This window comes from Phaenicophaeus curvirostris, chromosome 20, assembly GCF_032191515.1.
Source record: "Phaenicophaeus curvirostris isolate KB17595 chromosome 20, BPBGC_Pcur_1.0, whole genome shotgun sequence".
NCBI lineage: Eukaryota > Metazoa > Chordata > Aves > Cuculiformes > Cuculidae > Phaenicophaeus > Phaenicophaeus curvirostris.
In genome coordinates this window covers 8,841,460-8,863,634 of record NC_091411.1, presented here as the reverse complement: position 1 = coordinate 8,863,634, position 22,175 = coordinate 8,841,460, and the positions used below count along the sequence as shown (strand labels likewise).

At 41.7% G+C, this 22,175-nt stretch overlaps 1 protein-coding gene across 4 annotated transcripts in view; it reads left to right on the top strand.

The window, feature by feature from the left end:
• The first annotated feature begins 1,898 nt into the window (after positions 1–1,898).
• Positions 1,899–22,175, top strand: part of TSC1 (TSC complex subunit 1) — a 28,066-nt gene continuing 7,789 nt past the window's right edge. For 2 of the 4 annotated variants that reach the window (XM_069873250.1, XM_069873247.1), the window contains exons 1-17: positions 1,899–2,047; positions 9,034–9,096; positions 10,211–10,385; positions 11,224–11,327; positions 11,950–12,102; positions 13,848–13,992; positions 15,018–15,172; positions 15,487–15,560; positions 16,999–17,177; positions 17,645–17,754; positions 18,000–18,123; positions 18,510–18,622; positions 18,952–19,024; positions 20,150–20,248; positions 20,353–20,923; positions 21,299–21,342; positions 21,941–22,107. In XM_069873250.1, coding sequence (XP_069729351.1) covers positions 10,280–10,385; positions 11,224–11,327; positions 11,950–12,102; positions 13,848–13,992; positions 15,018–15,172; positions 15,487–15,560; positions 16,999–17,177; positions 17,645–17,754; positions 18,000–18,123; positions 18,510–18,622; positions 18,952–19,024; positions 20,150–20,248; positions 20,353–20,923; positions 21,299–21,342; positions 21,941–22,107 — 2,217 coding nt within the window. In that variant the 5' untranslated portion in view covers positions 1,899–2,047; positions 9,034–9,096; positions 10,211–10,279. Of the gene's footprint in view, positions 2,048–9,033; positions 9,097–10,210; positions 10,386–11,223; positions 11,328–11,949; positions 12,103–13,847; positions 13,993–15,017; positions 15,173–15,486; positions 15,561–16,998; positions 17,178–17,644; positions 17,755–17,999; positions 18,124–18,509; positions 18,623–18,951; positions 19,025–20,149; positions 20,249–20,352; positions 20,924–21,298; positions 21,343–21,940; positions 22,108–22,175 lie in introns of those variants that run through there. The other 2 variants (XM_069873248.1, XM_069873251.1) reach the window with 2 other exon arrangements.

The window sequence follows — 22,175 nt, the reverse complement described above, 5'->3', positions numbered from 1 at the left end:
TCTCAGATAGGGTTCTAATCTGCTTTTGTTCTCTTACACGGAGTTTCGACAGTGCAAATTTTACATCTTTGACTCTTTCTGGCATTTGAGGACAATTTATATGGATCGAGGAGTCACATCAGCAACTTGCCCAGTACCCTGTTTGTGTTCTCGCCTCCTCAGACAAGGGGAAAGGCCAAGACCCTGCCAGTCTGGAGATGGAACCATGGAGATGGAAACTTGCTGGTGCGGTGTATGAAACTGAGGCTGGAGAACCTGCCTGGAAGAGCTTCCATTCTTCTTTCCTACTCTGGATTTTCCACAGGGAAAATTAATCTTCATCTAGAAGGAAGGGAGAAATTGTAGAATGGTTTGGGTTAGAAGCTCATCCATTTCCAACTCCCTTGCCATGAGCAGGGACACCTCCCACTGGATCAGGTTGCTCAAAGCCCCATCCAGACATGACTTCTCTGGGCAACGTGGGCCAGTGTCTGGCCACCCTCATTGAGAAGAATTTCTTCCTCATGTCTAATCTAAATGTTCCCCCTGCCAATTTAAAGTAATTCCCCCTCATTCCATCACTCCATGCCCCTGTAAAATGTCCTACTCCAACTTTCCTGTAGCCCCCTTCAAGTACTGGAAGGCTGCTCTAAGGTCTCCCTGGAGCCTTCTCTTCTCCAAGCTGAACAACCCCAACTCTCTCAGCCTGTCCTCATATGGGAGGTGCTCCAGCCCTCTGATCATCTCCATGGCCTTCTCTGGACCCATTCCAACAATTGCATGTCGTTATATTTGGGATTCCTGAACTGGACACCGTCCTCCAGATGAAGTCTCAACCAGAGCACAGCAGAGGGGCAGAATGCCCTCCCTTGCCCTGCTGGTCCCACTGTTCTGGATGCAGCCCAGGATATGGTTGGTTTCTGGGCAATGGGTGCACGTTACTGCCTCATGTCAAGCTTCTCATCGACCAGCACCCTTCTCCTCAGGCCTGCTCCCAGTCCATTTTCCACCCAGCCCGTATTTGTGCTTGGGATTGCCCTGACCACATGCAGAACCTCGCACTTGGCCACGTTGAACCTCACGAGGTTTGTGTGGGCCCATTCTCAATCTGTCCAGGTCCCTCTGGGACTCCCTTAGTGGGAGCTGGGGTTATCCTGTTCAGGGATAGGAGTTGGGCTTGGCGATCCTTGTGGGTCTCTTCCAACTCAGGTCATTCTATGACTCTCTTATTCTGTTACTCTCTGGCTCTGTGATTCTGTGACTCCGTGATTCTGTGGCTCTGTTAACTGCGACTCTCTGGCTCTGTGATTCTGTGGCTCTATAACTCCACGAATATACGATTCTGTGGCTCTTTAACTCTATGACTCTGTGATTCTGTGACCCTGTGGCTCTCCATGATGATTCTCTGCCTCTGTGCCTCTGTGATTCTGTGCCCCTGTAGCCCTCTGACTTTGTGGCTCTTTAACTCTGTGAATCTATGATTCTGTGGCTGTTTTAACTCCATGACTCTGTGATTCCCTGTCCCAGTGACTCTCAGTGATCCTGTGGCTCTGTAACTCCGTGAATCTATGATTCTGTGACTCTTTACCGCCACGTCTCTGCGGCCCCGACCCTTCCAGCCCCGTAACGGGCCGCTCCCGCTGCCCCCCGCCCCCGCCCCCCGCCGCTGTTTACCGGCCGCGCGCCCCGCCCCGCCCCACGTGACGCGCCCGGGGCCGCTCGAGGCACCGCCCCCCCAGTCACGCGACCTCCGCGGGCGGCCGCGTTGCTCCCCTCGCTCAGATCCCTCCGCCGCGGGAGCGCGGGTGGGCGTGGTGGCGGCCGTCACCCCATTCCCGTTCCCCCACGGGGAGAAAAGACCTTGAAGTGTGGGGGAGGAAGGCGCAGTGAGAGACGGGCGCGGCGTCGCGGTGAGGGGGAGCGGTGAGGCGGGACTACTTTGTGCGGCGGAGGGATTCGGAGGGAGAAGAGGCGTGAGAATGGGAGGGGGAGGCCGGGCCAAGATGGCGGCGCCCTGTGGGACAGGGGAGCCCTGAGTGGTAAACAGCTGAGGGGAGGAGAGGGAGAGGTGAGTGCGTTCGGCCTCCTCCTTCCTCCCCCAACGGGGCGAGAGCCGGGGCAGCCGGGGGGGCGGCGGGGAAGGGCGCGGGGGCGGCGGGGAGAGGGGGCCGGGGGAGGGGGCGGCAGCAGAAAGGGAAGGGGCCGGGGGGGTGTGGGTGGCGAGGGTAAAGCCTGGCCGGGGGGCGATGTTCCCTCCTCGTCCCTTTTTCTTCTCCCCAAACGGAGTTGCCCGTGGTCACTCCCCAGCGGGGGGGGGTGGGGCTGAAGGTGCTGGCCCCCCAGTCCCTCCTCAGTCAAGGCGCCGTTATCATTTTGGGCGAAAAATCATAGAATTGTAGAGTGGTAGGGACCTTCAGATCAGCCAGGGCCACCCCCTTGCTACGGGCAGGGACACCTCCCGCTGGATCAGAATCACAGAATGACCTGAGTTGGGAGGGACCCACAAGAACCATCGAGGCCAACTCCTATCCCAGTGCAGGACAACCCCAAAGTTTACAGCGTGTGTCTGAGGGCACTGTCCAAATGCTTCTGAAATATTATATAAGATGTATTAGATTATATATAAAGGTGCTGCATCTCCATTACAAATGCTAAATAGCGAGCTCAGCCTCAGACCGTTCTCTTGTGTGAAGTTAGGCATAGAAGTAGTTACAAGTCTGTCCCTGTGGTGAGGAAAGCTTTTCAGGTTTCCTCGATTGTGGGGAGTTGATGTGAAGTCAGGATGTTGTTTACTTCTGCAAGAAAACATTCTGCTTCCTGTTATCCCAAAGAACTTGAAAGGCTGCAGTTCTGAAGCATTCACCCTTTATCTGCTGTTGATGCAACCTATGTCATTGTTCTGTCTACTCAGTCACTGCTTCTCTCGTTGTTTGTTTTATGAGTCTTTTACAAGGCAATGAGTGACAGAAAGATCATGCCTTAAAGGAGTATGTGACTCAAAACCCGTAGAAATGACACAGAAACTGGGATCGGGTTTTGTGTGCAAAATTGTTTCTAGAACTGCTGTTTCTATAGAACCTTCCAGTGGATGCTAATACAGAGGTTTTCATTCTTTGCATGAGCTGATCCTGTAGTTTCCTGACATTAACTTCTGTGGTAAGTTGTTAGAAATCTGTTGTAATCAAAGCACTACTGAAGTTATCTCATTAGGTGGAAAAATTCCTCTTCCATTTATGTGTGTGAACAAGTAGGAACTGAATCTCTGAAAACTCAGGCAGTTTTAATAATTAGTGCAAGCATTGGGAGTACATACTTCAGTCTGCAGTTGACTTCGTTTTCCTAAGCAGCAATCAGGTCCTCTGCTTATCAGGAACAGCTATGTCACATTTAAGCTTGAAATAAAATAATGGACTTAAAACTTTTTCTTGCTAAAACACTCCTTTAATTTGTTGTTGTTTGTTCATTTGTTCTGACTTTTTTGTTTAACAACTTAGTCAATCCAGTATTAAATTGCCGTTGTGAGGAATTGCATGGACTTACTTAGATGAAAATATAGTCAGAATATCTAATGTATCATGAGATAAGCACTAATTAAAATCATTTGTGTTCCAGGCCAGGTTGTATGAGGCTTTGAGCAACCTGATCCGGTGGGAGGTGTCCCTGCCCGTGGGTTGGAACTGGGTGAGCTTTCGGGTCCCTTCTAACCCAAACCATTCTGTGTTTCTATGATTTTATCTTTGATGGCGTTTAAACTTGGATCCTTAACTCTTTGTTACTTAAGAATATACTTTTATGGAGTTAAAAAGTAACATTATCCAAGGGTTCCTAGTGAGATACACTGTCCAAGTGCAGATGTTTTGGTGTTTGAACAAAAAAAAGTTTCTTTACCAGAAGAGTGGTGAAGCACTGAAGAGTCACCATCTTTGGAGAGGTTCAGAAAGCATGTAGATGGCTTAGTTGGCAGGGTGGGGTTGGGCTGATGGTTGGACTGGATGTTCTTGAGGTCTGTTCTAGTATAGGTGATTTTATGATGTGTTGCAGATAAGTGTATATTTTTTGAAAGAGTGTTATAGCATAGGATCTTGATCTGGTGTTCAGTTGCTATTTTTTCGTGTAGTTTAATAAACATAATGAGGACAAATAATGATACTTCCTTTGTCAGCATAAGCATTTATTTGGGTAACCCATTAAGGTACAGAGCAAACTTTTTACAGTGATGAACTGCTGTCACTTTCCTGGGTGGTGTTCTTTTTGGTTTGTAATTACAAAGTTGCACATCATTCAGTATTGTTCTATATAAAGCCTACTTTAATTTTTGGAGCAGTTAAAATGCCTCCACATAAGGTAGTTTGGGATGGTCTCAAGATGTACTGAGTGGCAGCTGAGCTCTGGATATGTGTAAAGGCAAAAATTAGCTGCAGAGATTTAAGAGTCTCACTCCCTGTGTTACTGCAAAGTAGAGCCCTGTGTTTTCCTGCTCATTGTTTTTATAAAGATTTTTTTAGTTGAACTTGTTTTTCTGATGTTAAGTAAACTGGCATAGAAGAACAGTCCTTGTTCTCAATAGTTTATTTGCTATTAATATATGCAGTTGTGTGTGAGAAATTACAATAATTCCCTTTCAGGTTAGTAACTGTCTTGTTCACGTGGCTTCTGCCAAAGGGTTAAGTGTCAGCCCTGCCATGTTTGGGCTTTTTTAGGCATGCATGGCTTTTAAACAATTTTCCCTCTGACAAAATTGTGATGGGTAGCAATTAGCATGGTGTAGTAGCACAGTGTAGTTTCAAAAGAATCTTAAAAACTGCTGAATATGATTTTCTCTTTGTTTGAGGTTATTGGGTTTTTGTGATCTTCCTGTACCCACATCGGTTAAACACCAGTAATGAAGTATGTGAGAATGAATGTAATATCGAGTTATAACTATAAATAATTATCAAGTTCAATAATGGGGTCTTGTATCAGATCTTAAAATAACCAGAAAGTTAGAGGCCACTGGAAGAAACCACTTTCAGTCTTTAAAAATTAATAGATAAATTATGATAAATTAATTATACTGCCAATGGTAACAATCGGTTTGAACTGAGGTTTGAAGTGCTTTGGTTTATTTTTTCTGGGTGGTGAACAAGGAACTGATCAGCTGTTCACTTTCCTGTTACGACCCTGTGTTTTTTCTCCCTACTGTCACATCTCATGCATTGCTCGTGTCACTTCTGTAATGGATTTTTGTATATCAGATGGGATGGAGCAAGACTTCTCTTTTCATGACAAACATTTCCAAGATCTGAGTGAGAAGGGCTGCTTTGTCATCCATCTGAATTTTTCTTCGAAAACCACGAGTGCTGTAAAATACTTTGTCCTCACTCATGGTCTCTGCCAGTGCGGTACCTGAGGACCTGGCCTTACCTACAGTAGAAATCAGGTGGGAAAGTTTTGAGTCCTGAGCTTTGGCTTCACTTCATTGCTGCCAGCAGTGGTCTAATCCCCCTTTCTCTTGGCATGTAGGAGGAATAACCATTCACTGATGTGCCCTGCGTTTAACTTGGGATGAATGAGGAGGGATGAAATGCTGATGTTGATCCCCCACACCACCCCCTAGAATAAGAGCTGTTGCTGTTTGAATTTCTGCCTTGTTACAGTGAATGCTGAGGGCATTCTGGGAGGAGAGAGAGTGTGTCAAGTGTGTCCCCCTCCTCCCCACCCCTCCAAGGAGCATAACTGGCACTACCAGCTGCTTTTTCCTTTGGCTTGGGATAAAAATACACTGAACAGAACATCTCTTGACAGAAATACTTAGAGAAGTCGTAATCCTTTGAAATGTTCTGCTGTCTCTATTTAGTCTTTTCCAAGGAATATTTCTACAGTTATTTCCTTTACTTGAGTTTGTACCTTAACAATATTGTGCTGGGGTTAAAAATAGGTACTGAAAACAATTTTTAAAACAATTTGATTCTTGGGTTGTTGACTTCTCCTTTTCCTCCCATAAGCTGGCTCCAAAGTTGTATTGGTTCTAAAAATTACTGCTTTTTGTTAAAATCTGTTTTTATGAAAGCTTGTGAATATAATTGATGTTTGTATCTGCCAGTGAGGTTAAAATATTGAAGAATCAGTGATTCAAACCATATAGAAAAATTACTGACTTTGTTTTAATCCTGTCATTTCTGAGAATGGCTACAGGGAAGTGGAAATTCTAATAGGGAATGATTGCAGTAGCGAGGGCTGAAAGCATTGAAGAGACTTATCACGTATAGTGTGTATTTGTGAAGAAAGACGTGGTCATGGTATAACACTGTAAAGATTTAAGGAGGATTCTGTCACCTCACCACAGATGATGTATCAGTCCCAGACACAAAATACTGTGCATTTGATGGATGATCTTGCTGTTTTTCAAGGTAGTGGTAGTTCCTCAACCTGCCCTGTCAAAAGTTCCTTATCTGTGAGATTTGAGAATCACATGGCAAATTACCAGTGAAACTGGTCACACTGACTCCATGGGCACTGGGAACTGAATTGGTTGAAGTTAAAAGCCTCTTGCCTGTAAACCATCTACTAATCTGTCTTTGCTTCTAAAAAGTGTGTGGTGATTTAAGACCATTTCTAGGATTCCCCGGTTTGTTTCATTGCAGACTGATATGATTAGAGGATCTCAGACTGAGTCTTACTTAGGGTTTCAAACCTTTTCCTCACAAATGGCTTTGCAAGAGATCCTGTGTTGAGAAAGCTGTGATTTGCTTCTTTTCAAGTGTGACTGTTTGTGTATAGCAGGGTGATAGCATTGTGTTGGTGTTTCTGTAAGTTCAGCAGATAAACTTTCTACCTAGTGATGTACCTATGTGTAATCCTGTCCCATTTTCAGATGTGGTTTGAAATACTTATATTAAGATTTTGAGTATGGGCTTTCGGAGTGGAAATTGTTCTGCTTTATGTAAGGTACTTCAGTGCATGATTGACTGATGGACAAGTTGATTTAAACTGCTGCATTTATTGGCACAAGGTCACTTGACCCATCTGTTTTAATTACTTTAGGGAGCTTGGGAAATTATTAGTTTCCTATGTGCATAGCTATTGGCAGCTAAGCTTGCGTTATCAGCCTTGCTTTTATCTGATTGTAGTGTTTGTGCGTGCTGTCAGGCCAATAGCATAAAGTTTGAAATCCTCTTACCTACTGAACACTTAAACCGGTGTTTTTCCCATCTGTCTGCAAGTGCATCGTTGAACCTGACTTCAGAACCCATCTAGGGTGTCTGTGGAGGTGTGTTTCTTCATTTCTCTGTGCCATAGTTTTTTCCTCTAGCAATATCAGAATTAGCGAAACCTGTTGTTGAGGTTTTTACTGGTGTGATCTGGTCCAAGTATAATAGTATTACTAGAGGCAAATAAGGAAAAAAACCATTCTTTTCACTCTAATGGGAGCAGGGAATCAAAGAAAACAGAGTTGACAAGGTCTTTATGGGGTAAAAAAGCAGAGACTGGCATTTATGCTGCTTTAATTCTCAAAACAGGTTTTGCTTGCAGCTGGTTTGGGGGTGTGGTCATGCACTTCTTTTGTTAACAAGGCTTTAAACAACTAATTCATGTTACTTGGAAAGCTATTGCTTAACCTAAACTGTATCCTGATAGACACTGAGGCACCTTTAGTACCATGCCCTTTACAGTCAGAAGGGTAGTGTTCTCAGAAATAAAGGCATAGATGACTTTGTAGTAAGCTGTTTCCTTGTATGTAGTTCTGCAGGTGTTCTGGATATCTTGTATAATTTAATTGAGTAAATTAAATATTACAGCAGTTACTAGAAACTAAAAAAAGCAGTTGACTCCTGAAATTAAGTAACGAAGTGGAAGGTTGATGCCTTAGGTTGCATGGATGAGTGGCTTTAAACTTTCTGAAAGGATGGTGTCACTCTTTGAACATTGCCTGCCTTCTAAACAGCAAGTGCTTTGAGGATGCAGTTGAAGCTGGGAAGTCTGCACAATGTAGAGTGAAAAAAGCAAAACAGAACCCCAAACCACAACAAATCCCAGCCCTAATCTATTTGGAAAGCAGACTGAGATCCCTTCTGTATTTGAGTGAAAAGCGACTCTTTTCCCCCACCCCAGGTTTCTGTTTTATTATCTTTAGTTGAAAGCCTTGCTTACAATACCAGCCAGATTTAAGTCTGCAGTTTTTAAGTTCTTGCCGGTATGGGATGTGAAAAGAAATAGCATTTGAATCTGAAATACTTCAGAGTGCTAGCTGCCGGTAGATGAACTGAAATGTTATTTGGACTGTCAGCTGTGCAGCTATGACCATTCAAAACTGAGGATGAAGGGGATTTTTTGTGTCTGGAATTGTGATTACTGGGATACTTCAAGAAAGTTTATTGCTAATGAAATGCCTGTTTTGAGTGTGGTGCCATATTATCACCTTTGAATTTGCAGTCGGTGCCAGATTAAGTAAGCTGATGTCTTGTGGCCCTAATAAAAGTGACCTTGGGCAGTTCTGCAACTGCACAGTGATATGTTGCAAGTCACAAAGTTTACCCTTAGACAGAGCGGTAGACAGGTTAACTCCTGCTGTCTAGTAACATTGTTAAACATGTTTTCAAGAAAGTAATATGTATGCAAGTAATTACAGCATCATCACTTAAAGTAGAGCACTGATATGTGGTCCTTGGGCAATATCTAACAATATTTTGACTAGAACCTAATGACTTTGTTACAATAATTATTCTGGGTTCAAACTCTGGTAGGATAAGAGAAGACTTCCTTCTGTGTAAGATTTTACCTATCGTAAGTAAAACTCCTTAGCAGCTTTTGAAGGCTCACGGTATAAAACTACGGTCTTGTGAAAGCCATCTAGTTGGAGGCAGAGTTGCACAGCTTGCCCTTGCCAGAACTGTCCACAGGTTAAGCTGTGCAACACCCTGTGGTGTTTTTCAAGCTAAGGGCTGACTTCCCTCAGGCAGGAGGCACATAGCTCTGCTGTGCTTAGTAACCAAGTGCTGCTCTGAGTACACAAGATTTGATAAGGAAGAAAAAACCCATGCCTTTTGTTAACCTCTTCATGCTTTTTTTTCTTAGTGATCATGAAAGGTGTGCGGCTGACAGCCTTGCAGACAGAAGTTCAACTCATCCACAGAACAGGTGCTGTATACATAATTGCAGTAAAAAAAAAATCTTGTGTCTTAACTTGGTTCGTGTCCGTCTTGCCTTCCACGGAGGAAGTGAAAATTGCATGTTGGCTAGAAGTAGGAGGAAAGAAGAAAGCCTTGCTAATAAAATTAGCTGTAATGTGAAGCCATATTCTTTCTGCCACTGGGGAAGGTTCAGCATTGGATTCTTATGGATGAAGAAAACTCAATTCAATTTGCAATACATATATGTATCTATGTATATCTATCTATATATATCTATCTATGTGATACCTGAATTCCTCCCTTGCTGCTGCGAGAACTCCTGAAAGCCTCAAATGGCTTAGGTTTACTGCTTAGTGCTGTGAAACTAGCCAGTCATGTTATTTGCACACTATTGCATTTAATTATTTATAGCAGGTTTGCACTGTGGAATTTTTAATATATAATGCGCAAAGTATACGTGTGAAAACAAGGCATGTTGTGCTGCTAAGCTTGTGATTTACTACGCACAGAGTGGCCAAGGAACAGCAGCTGTAGTAACCCAAACTGAGTTTCCTAACAGCTGCAACTTGGCCACATTGCAAGTATTGAAGCACATCTATTAGTGTGCAATAATGCAAAGGCAAGGGCACTGAATTTCTAATCCAGCCACAGGAGTGGCAAAGGATGTCGGAGTGAATGTTTTCCGGAGTGAAGACCACTATGCCAAGGTCTTTAAAGGTTGTTTGAGGAGGAATTGCTGCAAGAAAGCAAGAGTGGAATAATTCTAGGGAGCTATTTGCATTTTATTCAAAACCTTAGTCTTAGTTGACTGACCTGGAGAGCAAATTAAAAAAAAAATGGTAACAGAATGCTCTGGCAGCCTGTACGTGCGAGGTGAGGTGTTCTGCAAAGCAGATTAATGTCTTTTTTAAAAAGGTGAAGAAAACCCTACTTGTGACATTGGCTTCTTTGGAAACTTTTCTCTTATAGCTGTTATTGCAGATGGAAAAACTCCAGCAGTCCTTTCATTGTTAAATAGGCAATACTGCAGAAAAGAAATAGGGAAGTGATGAGGGATCTAAGATGGGAAAGGGAAAAAGGAAGGTTCGTTCATCTGTCATCTGCTCTCTCTTCTCTCCTAGTCTAGTAGAGAGGCACCAATGAGGAACTCCTGAAAATTTAACCTCCACCTTCATGTCAGTACGTGCATCATGGCACAGCAAGGAAACGTTGGTGAGCTCCTCCCAATGCTGGATTCTCCAATTCTGGGTGTCCTGGAAGATATAACAGCTGCGTTCAAAGATAATCTCATTTGTGGTATGTATCCTTTTATGTAATTCGAAGAAGGGTTTTGCTTTTACGCCAATAAAGGTAGAATAATGATTTGTTCTATCAAACACAGTCTTTGCAAATGCAACTTGAAAGGAGCTCTTGATATTTAGATTTGAAATTGCTTTAAGGATTGAAGCTTCTCTTCTGTCCATTTTGCTTAATGACATGCCTCTTGGAAGGTCTGTTGTGTAATTGTTAAAATGCTATTATAAAATGACTGGCTTTTCCTGGGGCATAACCTCAAGTTACGAGCTGCTGAAACTTTTTTGTCAAGTATTTCTAGAAAGGATTGGGTTTCATCCATATTATGTGAACTCATGGGATTTTGTTCAGTCAAAAAATAAACAACAAAAAAACCCAGACAACAGACCCTGACTTTCTTGAAGAAATGATTACTGCTGTTAAGGCATCCCTTATGTTAATAGAGCATATTCAGAGCATGAGAGCACCGGCAGTGCCCTTGTCCCTGAGCTTCTCTCCTTTATCTGCTGAAACTTCTCTGCTTTATCTCCTGAACTCTTTACCTGTACTGGGTTAAATACTTTTGCCGTTCATCTCCCTCTGGGTTTTTAGGGTTGGACAATAATTGTTAGTTATTAAAACTGAGTTGCTTTTCCCGAGCCGAGTGCAATTGCTTGAATGGTTAGGAACTAGAAAATGTAGTTGAGAGGTCTCATTTCCTAAAGGTCTGGTAAAGATTACGTATTGGTGTATGTTATAAATTGTGTAATGGTTGTTAAAAAGTTGTGCAATGTCTCTGTAACTGAGGCTTCATTTTTAGTGTATTGAGAATGTGTTTTTTGTTCTTGCTGTAAACAAACAGACCGTGGACCCATGCTTGTGAACAACCTAGTGGACTATTACTTGGAAACCAGTTCCCAGCAGGCACTGCATATACTGTCCACACTGCAAGAGCCTCATGACAAGGTAAAAACATCTTGATATTAAGTATGGTGGATTTTAGCCTGGTATTGAAGCAGCCTTTAAACCGCATCTGTTAGAACTCTTTTTGTCTTCTGGTATACCTTGTTATAGAGGTGGTGTATCTCTATAGTAAGAGTAGTTAAGTTTTAAAAAAAGGTCAAAGGTCTCTGTTTTTTGGGTTGCTTAAACTGACCAAATCAAGAACCTCTGTAAAAGAGAGTTTTCTGCTGGTTAGTGTTGCCTCTTTGCAGTGCTACTGCTGCCTGAGTGCTGGTTGTGTTAGCCTGAAACAAATTGAGTATTTTTTTAAGGGCAAGCAAGGATTTTTAAATAGATGGAGAATGGCACTACAAATTGTTTTATTTCTGCTGACTAGATTATTTATAATGAACATTTTGAAGTGCAGTAACTGCTTCTGCACTGAATTGTTTGCATTTCACTACCAGCAGGCTTAAATTTATTGCTGGGTTTTATTTGCTATTGGATCGTGTATATTTGTAAAATGGCCATAGTTTCCATAATTGGCAATGGCAAACTGCTGAATATAGATTGGTGACAAATAATGTATACCAGTTAAATATAAATACCTTTCCTTTTTCTACCTCTCTGCAAAATCCTCTATCAGCATCTACTGGACAAAATTAATGAATACATGGGCAAAGCTGCTACCCGTTTACCCACTCTCTCTCTGTTGGGGCATGTGATAAGACGACAACCATCATGGAAACATAAGCTGTCTCAAGCACCTCTCCTACTTTCATTACTTAAATGTCTCAAGGTAAGAACAGTTGATGTTGTCCATAAAACACTTGTACAGCTCATGTAAACATATGTTCTTGTAATGCAAGGCATTTGTTTTCTGTTTTGATATCATTTAGTTAAACTATGAGTAGAGATAAAATTCTCATTAAAATACTGAGCAACAGTGGAATTATATAAACTAAATACTCTGTGCTGATCCTGTTATTGCTGATGCTCTTCTTTCTAAAAGCTACTGCCACTGTATGACTGTTAGGAAAGTTTACTACATCTTTTCTAAGAGTGATTTAAAGACAGTGATGTTGATGGATATCTTGAGTATGAACTTAATGAGAAATAGAATAACTTCCCATTAATGCATTCTGAAATTCATGCATGTGAGGTATTATAGTCTGCTTGTAGTGTAGATGGGTCATGGAATAGACTATCCCATGGTGAAATTACTTTGGAATTAGCAGACTTTCCCTTCTTAGCTGCAGTTTTGGAGGATTACAAGGACGTAGCCCTTTCCCTGTGTTTTGTTTTTTTCCCCCATCTATGAAGTTATAGGCTATAATGCTGTACAGTATTTTAACAGTGAAAAAAGAACATTAAGTGTTTTGAGACCTGGAATGTGTTGTCAATAACATAATTGGATATGATAGTGAAGAATTTGTATTAGTGGTTTAAGTGATGTTAAAATGCATGATGTAGTCAAGTGCTAGTGCTCTTCGAAACAAAAACACGACTAATTTGTAACTACCAAAGAACCTATAAGTGCTGTTACTGGAACTCCTGATGTGCCTGTTATCCTTTTCAGTGTGAGTCTTATCAGATTGTGAGAGGAGTGAAGTGCGTCAGAAAGCTGGTTGGGTCAAACAGAGTTGTGGAAGTGCTAGGGATGTGTAGAGAGGGTGGGGATGGACATGAAGTGTGCTGTTAGAGGTTATGTCTGACTGAGGGAAAGTAGAGGCTGTAGGTAACACACAGGAAGAGAAATCTGTAACGCTGAGTATGTCCATTTGGTCCAAGTGGCTCTTGGGAGATCCCACAGCCAGCTCAGTGGCATCCAGCCACAGCCTTCCCTGTGCTGCACACCTATCCCAACAAAGCTGAGGATCTACCAAGGAAAACGTGCATTAAGCTGGGGAAGCAATTAGGGACCACACTGGGAAAGAGCTTGAACATTTTCTGTGTTCTGTCCTAAAATCTGATTCTTTATTACTGTTTCATCATTTTTACTGCCATGTCCCTTTCTCTCAGTGTAAGCTGTGGGGTTCTCAATATTGTTTGAATTCCTGCTTTATGAAATGCTTAGCAGCTAGAGTCATCAAACAGGTTTAATAGAAAAGCTTTTAACTCGTGCATTGGTAATTGGCCAACATCATTGAATACCCTGATCAGATTTGCAGTTTCTTGGGCTCTGAATGCTGTGTGTTCTTAGCTCTGGGAAAGGAGGAGGGTGATATGTAAGATGCTTCACATAGCAGTAACTTTTTTCCTTCTCAGTTGTAGAACTGTGGTGATGTTCCCTTTTTAACTAAGTCAAGTCTTTATACAGAAACACAGCAGCAGAGTAGGAGCAAGAATCCCACATCTTTTTCCAGAGAGTTGGTCTGGATGAAAGAGACAATAATCTAGTTCATTAAGTTATGGTAGGTTTCAGAAGGACTGTCAAAGCAGAGAACTTTTTCCATGATGGTGATTCAGTGTTCACTTCATCCTTGGAAAAAATGAAGTTCAGTGCTTTTAACTGACTAATGCAGGTTTTTTCCCTTCTTGCAGACTGACACAGATGTAGTAGTACTCACAACAGGTGTCCTAGTGCTAATAACCATGTTGCCAATGATTCCTCAGTCTGGCAAACAGTACCTTCATGATTTCTTTGGTATCTTTGGGCGTCTCTCAGCCTGGTGCTTGCAGAATCCAGGTGAGATTTCATCTTTGTTGCATGCAGTTATGGTTTAGTGGTATCCTTGTGACTCTTACGCAGTTGGTGAGCACATTCTTTTGTGACACTGCTAATGGTCTGAGATTATTTGAATGCAGAAAATTATGTATTAAGCCCACAAGCTATTCTGCTCTTTGATAGCGAGCATTGGGGTGTGCTTCTTTGCTCAAAATTTGAAGTCTCTTAGGTTCTTCCATGTGGTGCTGCTGCTACATGAAATTTCACTGATATGTTACCCTGGTGATGACAAAAAGCAGAGATTGATCTTAATGGTCAGAGAAGGGAAAATGCTAACACTTGAGGCAGATATTTGGGAATTTGAGGTTCCCAGGTATGTGTGGGAAGGGGGAAGAAGCAACATGTAAGAATTTCTTTTAATGTGCAGCTATCAGTAGTCATGAAAGTGTTGGTAAAACTAGTTTTCTCAGTTATAGTACTGGTTCTGATGAAATGCTTTTGCTGAATGTGTTATGAGGTGTCTGATATCTAACACATACATAGATAACTCCAGTGTCTCGTGGCTGTTGAATAAATGCTGTGTTAAGCACATAGAGATGCTATTTAGAGGGCCATTTTGCATTGCAAGTAGCATTGGAAGACTGTTGTTACTTTTTGTGGATATAAACTTTATGGGCTTTTTTAGCTTTGAAGTGAAACAAACCTTAGTTTTCTCTTTTAATCAGTCAGTCTTGCAAACTCTGGCTCACTATTTAGAGGGGTTTTAGGTTTTAACTTGAATAAAGGAAATGCTGTGCTTTGAGGATGACAGGGTGCTGGTTGGAATTCATGTTCCATATCTTAATTCCTGGTTTTGCTGTGAGCTGATGTTTAAGTGTTGCCTATTCTCTGAGAGAACTTCAAAACTTCACAATTTTGGGGACTATTTGTATCTAAGAAGAATTGTTCAGGTTAACACTTCAAATTTAAAATTACTTTGCTTGCATTCTTGAAAGCTTTTTTATTGTCTCCAATGTAGTAAAAAAGATTATAACTACTTTTTCCAGGTCACGTGGCAGAGATTTATCTTGTCCATCTTCATGCCAGCGTTTATGCTCTCTTTCATCGTCTTTATGGAATGTATCCTTGCAATTTTGTCTCCTTTCTGCGTTCTCACTACAGTATGAAGGAAAACTTGGAGACCTTTGAAGAGGTAGTCAAGGTAAAATGCTGATCATCTCTATATTATCTGACATGAGGAATTCATAGCTGTATAAAGGCAGGTATTTGCCAGTTTAATACATTACACAGATTTAACTGAGGGCTGCTCAGAATAAAACTGGCTGTTGGAGGACTGAAATCTCAGTTGGAGCAGGATCATCTCTTGAAGCTGTGATATGTGTTAGCTTCTATCTGTGAAATGTAACATTCTGAACTATTGGGATCAGTAGGTTGCTCATCAGCTTTGTGTAGTTTAGCGCAATCAAAAGATGCTGTACAAATAATACATACTTCTTTTTGCTTTTCCTCATCCAGCCAATGATGGAACACGTGCGAATTCATCCAGAGTTAGTGACTGGATCCAAGGACCATGAACTGGACCCACGAAGGTATATATGTTCACTCTGCTATTAGGAAAGACTACAAATGAGCAACTTTTAGCTGGGTTATCTCAGCAAAACTTTTTCTGTCAGGAGCTGCGTGTACCAGTGGTGTTTTGTCACCCATATTCATAGGTACACCATATAAACACGTAGGCTTTCCTCATTCAGCTTACAGCTGGATGAATCAGCAAGAACTGTTGTGAAAGGCCATTAACAATGGTGTTTGGGTTCCAAATTCATTTGGTGTCTGGGATAGAATGTGCCTTCTACTCGACAGCTGATCTTGTCTTAATTGTGTGACTTGACAATCAAACATCCTCATAAAGTTCTAAAAGAATGTGCTTAAAATGAATAGAGAAACTACCACTGACCTGCTTCATTGGCTTAAGGTTTGGGTCAATTTTTTTTCGTTTGTTTGTTGAAGTACCTGGTGGGATTTAAGTGTTTAAAATGGCTTCAGTATGTCTTGTTTTGGTACCTAGATATTGGTTCAGTTAACAGATCAGTTCTTTTAACAGGTATGTCTTAACATTATCAGCTGTATTAGTTTTCTTTAGAAATAGGCTCATTTGCCTGCAGCAGCACCACTTGCTGCTTTTCTCTTGTCTCCACAGGCCCAGCCACTGAAGAGGAGAAATTGACTCTTGTTGCTGCACAGTAGTGCTCTTGCCCTGCTTTTCAGAGCCACTAGGAAAATACTACTAAATGGGAATCTATTGAATATCACAATGCTCAGTTTTGCAGGCTTCTCCCAGACAGGGGGGAGGGTGGCACCAATAAGGAGTACAGTTGGCAGAAAACTACCAGTTGAAGCCTTCTGATTTGGTATCTTGCACATATCTTATGTTCAAAAGCATCTCAGCCTTTAATAGACAGCCTTCTGTGCTTTCTCTTCTTTACAGTGAACTTACATGCCCTGAAATATTGGGCAAGTCTAATCTGGCTGCTTAATATAGTGAGAAAAAGTTTTCAGAAAGAAGGAGGTAGTAATAGTGTAAAACGTTCCCAGAACTTGTGAGGAAAACACAGACCTGAGGCTGGCACTGCAGATAGTGTTTGCTTAAATTATATAAGATTCCCTCACTGCTGGCATGTCTTAAGTTTTGCCTACCAACATCCAAGTCTAGTTGAGCTGATTTCTACAGCTGCTGAAGCTCAGGATCAACCAAGTCTTCGTGTGCTGTTCCTCCTTTCCAGAGTGCTCCATGGCAGACCTTTATGGATCTCTGTGTCAAAGCTGTTTGTCTCCTCTTTGAGACTCCCTCTCACAAGTCATCTGGTTGCAATTTCTGTATGGTGGCTTGTTCCAGTTTTGGCTGGGAGCATGCAAAGCTGTCTGGAACAAAGGATCCATCCTACAAGCCAGTTCCTCATATCTCCAGGAGCTCTTGTTTGTAACAATAATTGACTAACTTACTCTTTTGGATCCAAAAACTGTCTGCAGGTGGAAAAGACTAGAAACTCATGATGTTGTGATAGAATGTGCCAAAATCTCCCTGGACCCTGCAGAAGCCTCCTATGAAGATGGCTATTACCCTGTGTCTCGGAAACTCTGCACAAGCTTAAAACATCATCAAACTGACCCCAGTGCCAGCTATTACATTGACACACACAACAGCTATGGTAAGACCTGACTGATGGCTAATGAATACCCAATTCCTGGAGCAAAACTGGCCCTGTAGCCAAAACACATCTTACTAATGTAGCCTACTTAAAGTTTGATTCTCGGGCACCAGAAAACAAACCATCCTTTAAAAGTACAACTCTATAGATGTATGTTCTGGTCTGGAGACATACTGCATGTTTGCAGAGTTCCCTTTCCATTGCCTCTTCCTCCCCTGCCCCCTCCTCCTCAAAACAAAGAACCAACCCCAAAAAAACCTGTAATGTGTAATATCTTCAACAGATATTTTCTTGAGCTGGAAGAAAAATCTCTTGTTTGCCAGCTAAGAGTGTGTATGTTGAGTGACTTTGAAATGTTTTGTTTAAAAGCATTTAAATATTAGCCATAATAATAATTTATTAGCATTTGAGATGTTGGATAATTTTAATTTTTTTTTTTCTAGTTTTATTTTTTTTTTAACTTTCAGGAACTTCTACCCCATATTCCACTCCTCGGCTAACACTATCACAAATGCCAGGGCAGCTACCTCAGATTTTGAGCCCACAGTCAATACGGCTGTCAGCTGAGCCGCAGCAGGTAAAGCAGAAGATAAAGCACACTGTGCTTTTAAGGATTTGCACTTTGTTTGTTCACAGCTTCTCATGGGACTCTAAAAAACCCTCATGTTTCTGAGAAGTACTGTCAAGTCTTCAGAAGTTGGTTTATAGTTTCAGATTAAATCTCCATCTGTTTTCCTGTGTCAGAACCTGCATACAGATGCTTCATGTATTCCTCTTCTGAACTTCGCTGATTTGTGTTTATCTTGTATTGTTTTTACATAGGTTACCATCTGGAGTCCTTCTGCAGTTTGTGGTATGACCACTCCACCAACCTCCCCTGGAATTGTCCCATCGGAGTCATCCCAGTCTGCATCACAACCTTACAGCAAAGCTTTTGGCGCATCTGGTACATGCTGCATTTTGGAATTAGGCCTTCAAGGTTTATTATAATAGAAATTCAGGCTGTAAATTTTGCTCTCAGCTTCTTAAATAGAAATGCCACACCATGCCTTTGGACAGGCTTAGGTCATTATTTGTTTGAACTGAATACCTGGTCGTCCAGACCAGAACTAAGGCAAACACTGAGATAGGAAATAAGTTACGGTCAATTAAGTGCCAGAGTCTGAAACAGGCCTTTCAGAAACTGCACTTTTATCTTGGTAAATAGTTGAAAGAGACTTAAGAAGAAAATGGTTGACATAGTGTTTAAAAATATAATACTTCATGTGCAATATTCAACTGAAATAAGGAAGTAGGAGTCTTGCTGAGAAAACTTTTGGTCCTCCTTTCCAGCAGGGGGGAAGGGGACACCTTTGGGAACGCCAGCCACATCTCCTCCACCTTGCACTTCAGATGACTTTGTGCATGCTTCACTCCCTTCAGCTGCTGCCATGCCTCCTAAAAAGGTATAACAACATTCTGCTGCCAAAGAAATCTGGGGTTTTTTTAAATTGGCTTGTCATGCATGCAGTGACCATAACAAGGGAATAAAAACCAAAGTGACTGATTTGCAAAAAATGTTGCATTTCATTGCAAAAGCTCGTTTTCCTCTAAGTTGAGACAACTATTGCCATTTACAGTTGCACAGTGTTTTAAGACTTCTTATATTGGTTTGCTATTGAAGGCATCTGTTTGCAGGAACTTCCTTTCTGTGAAAACTATTCTAGAGGTTTGTTTCCAACAGACGTGTGATGCAGGGAATCTATTTTGGTTTTTGGTTTGGTTTATTTTTCAGGAGGACAAACCAGATCCTGGGAGGCCTTCACTCTACCGACAGCAAAATGTCATAAACAGCGATAAATCATTGGGTAAACTCCATTTTCCTCTTCCCCATTACCTGTTGTAAACAAATAGTGGTTTTATTGACAGGTATTCCAATTGCCAAATGCTTTTCCACATGTTGTTCTCTTTCTTTTTTATTCCCGAGTTCTTCATAGTTCCAGGATTCTGCATTAACCTGTGGTTCAACTTAAAGCCCTTTTATGATCGTTTTGATTTCATTTTAAATCTTCACCTTCAGAAATAGCTTGCAGAATTTTTTAACTGACCCTCATGTATACTTATGCATGTTTAAATATACAGATCTACACTGAAGGCTGAAAAAAATCTTCTTATTTAAAAAAAAAAGCCAATTTTTTGAGAGTGAATTTTTTGTTAGAAGCAAGAAATTGTATGTGAGGTCGTACTTGTTCAAGCTTTCTGTCACATATTTATATCAAACTGTAAGGCTGCGCATAAAGATGGATATGATACTCAAAGTGAAGATGTCAGTGGAATTTAAAGCTCTTTTTTCTTGGTGGAGTTGTGTAGCAACACTGGCATCTGAACTTTATGAAATTACAAGTTACGAACAGACTAGGTTTTTCACTGGGTTCCGAGTCTCTGACTGAGCTGCAAGCGTGAGGTTTCTATCCTCATGGTTTAGTGTATGTAGCCCTGGCAGCTGTCACAGAGTTTAGATCAGCAGCCACATATTGTCATGTTTGTATTGCATCAGCAGGCTAAGCTTCTTTTTCACAGGAAAGCGCTGTGTCCAGTATAGCCAGATCAGAAGCTAACGGGGAGTTTAATGCTAACAAGGAAGTATAGTAGTTACACTACACTTAAGCCACTTTTTAACACTTTATTTAAGGGTTAAATGGCAAACAGCACGTCCTTGTGCACAGAGGCAGTTGCCTACGCTTGTTGTGCAATAGCAAACGTTAAGTTTACAGAATTGCATTTTGATATTGGGACTGACCAGAAACTGATCTCTGAACTGGTTTCCACATGGAATATGACAGGAGTCAGATAGTTTCCTCCTTTGAGGAAGCATCTGAAGAAGGGACAAGCTTATTCTAAGGACCTTACTGCAATAAGAGACTTCTGTTTTGTGCTGTGATAAGACTGGAGAAAACAGCATCTGTACAACTAACTTTTTTTCTTCTCTTCAGACGCAGCCGGTAGTAAAAGTTCAGTAACCTTAAGTGATCTTCAGGAGTTTTTAGGTGGTTTGTCTTTTGAAGACAGTGCTGAAAAGGACAGAGAGGAAGGTAATTACAGTCTTACTGTCCTTATGTAGATCTTAGCTAAGGATATCTTTGTAATGTCTAAATGCAAGATATATAATTATGCTTCCTACTCCCATTCTTCTCAGATGCGATATCTAAAGAGATCTCGGAGATCACAACAGATGCTGAACACATGGTGCCTAGAGGAGGATTCGACTCTCCGTTTTACCGCACAAATGAAAGTCTGTCAAGCTCTCAAAAGAAGGCGCAGTCAGCAGTCTCTGGTGTTCAGGGACATAGTCAGACCTCTGAGCCTTTAACATCTTCTCTGGACAAGTCTGGGCCTGAGAGTGCACGGGAAACACCCAAACAAACATTTACTCCCATAGACAAGCCCTGTGGAGGCTCTGGTGAAAGCCCTGCTGGTAACAGGGAAGGAACCTCTGGGGAGACGAGTATTCTCACTCCCAGCCCTTGCAAAGTATCAGCACAAAGAAGAGTGGTGTTTGGGAGTGGGCAGCCTCCCCTATATGACCACCTCTTTGAGGTTGCGTTACCAAAGACTGCCTACCTCTTTGTTGGCAAGAAGACTGAGGAGCTGCTAAAGAAAGCCAAGGGAACCCAGGATGATGACTGCATGTGCTCTACTTCTCCCGTGGAAGTACTGGACAGGCTGATACAGCAGGGAGCGGATGCACACACTAAGGAGCTGAACAAGTAGGTGACTGAAAAATCTTACGCTTTCTTGTTTCTAATGTACATGAAGCTACAAACTAGAAAAAGAGATTTAAGGTTTAGGCATATCAGCTCTATTCCTTCTTTTCATCTTTTTACCCTCTATTTTGCTTTGTCCCTGTGCTGTTTTCTATGTCTGAGAGAATTTTTCTCTAACTTCCAAGAAATATTGGTCTCCATCATCTACCTTTGTAGTGTGCTGCTTGTACGGTTCCTCCTTCTTTTCGTAGCGGCTGACTATAATTGTACTTTCATTAGGCTGTAAGCTCTCCTGAGATGGGCATTCCATTTTAAAGTGGCTTGCAGGGTGTTTGCATATTTAAACTTAGTATTTAATGCTGCCTTTTCATTTTTCAGGTTGTCTCTGCCAAGCAAATCTGCTGACTGGACTCACTTTGGAGGTGAGGAAGTTTCTCGTGTTTTGGCAGTCTATTCCTCTATTACTAGACTTGCTTAAACAATGACCTGCATGCTTTTTATGCTGCATTAGTTAAAAAAAGACGGTGTTCTCCGTGAAGTCATGGTTTATCTGCTTAGCAGTGAGATGAGCCACCTTTTTGGTCTTTGAAAAGTGAAAACTGCCTTCCCTACAGTTCTGGGCATTGCTGCTTTGGACCATTTAAGATCTGCTAGCTGGCAGAGTGATGTAGGTCATCTAAGATCCTTCCATCTTTGGAACACTGCTTGAATCTAAAACTGATGATTTTTTTTCTTGCTGCTTCATGTGTGTGTCATGATTTTGTGCTCTTACGCCCCTATGGTGATGGTGAGCTTGGCTTTTTATCTTAGTAGAGGGAGCAATTCATTTGAAGCAAGTACATGTTGCTCTCGGAAGAACATTTAAAAGTTGAATTTATGTTGGAGATCAAATGGATCAGACAGATTTTTAAGTTGTCATTTCAAAGAACTTGAATCTGCTTATTTTAAGTAATATTTCCCGTATATGGAACAGGGACAGTACAGTACAGTAACCTCTTCTGTCTGCTCGGTCCAATCCAGGTTCTCCCCCTTCAGATGAGATTCACACCCTGCGTAACCAATTACTTTTGCTGCACAACCAGTTATTGTATGAACGCTTCAAAAGACAGCAACATGCCCTTCGGAACCGTCGACTCTTGCGAAAAGTGATTAAAGCAACAGCACTGGAGGAGCATAATGCTGCCATGGTAAGCAGGCATGCAACTCCAGCAGTGATTTAAATGCACTGGTGCTAAAACAAGTATTAATTGTTTTG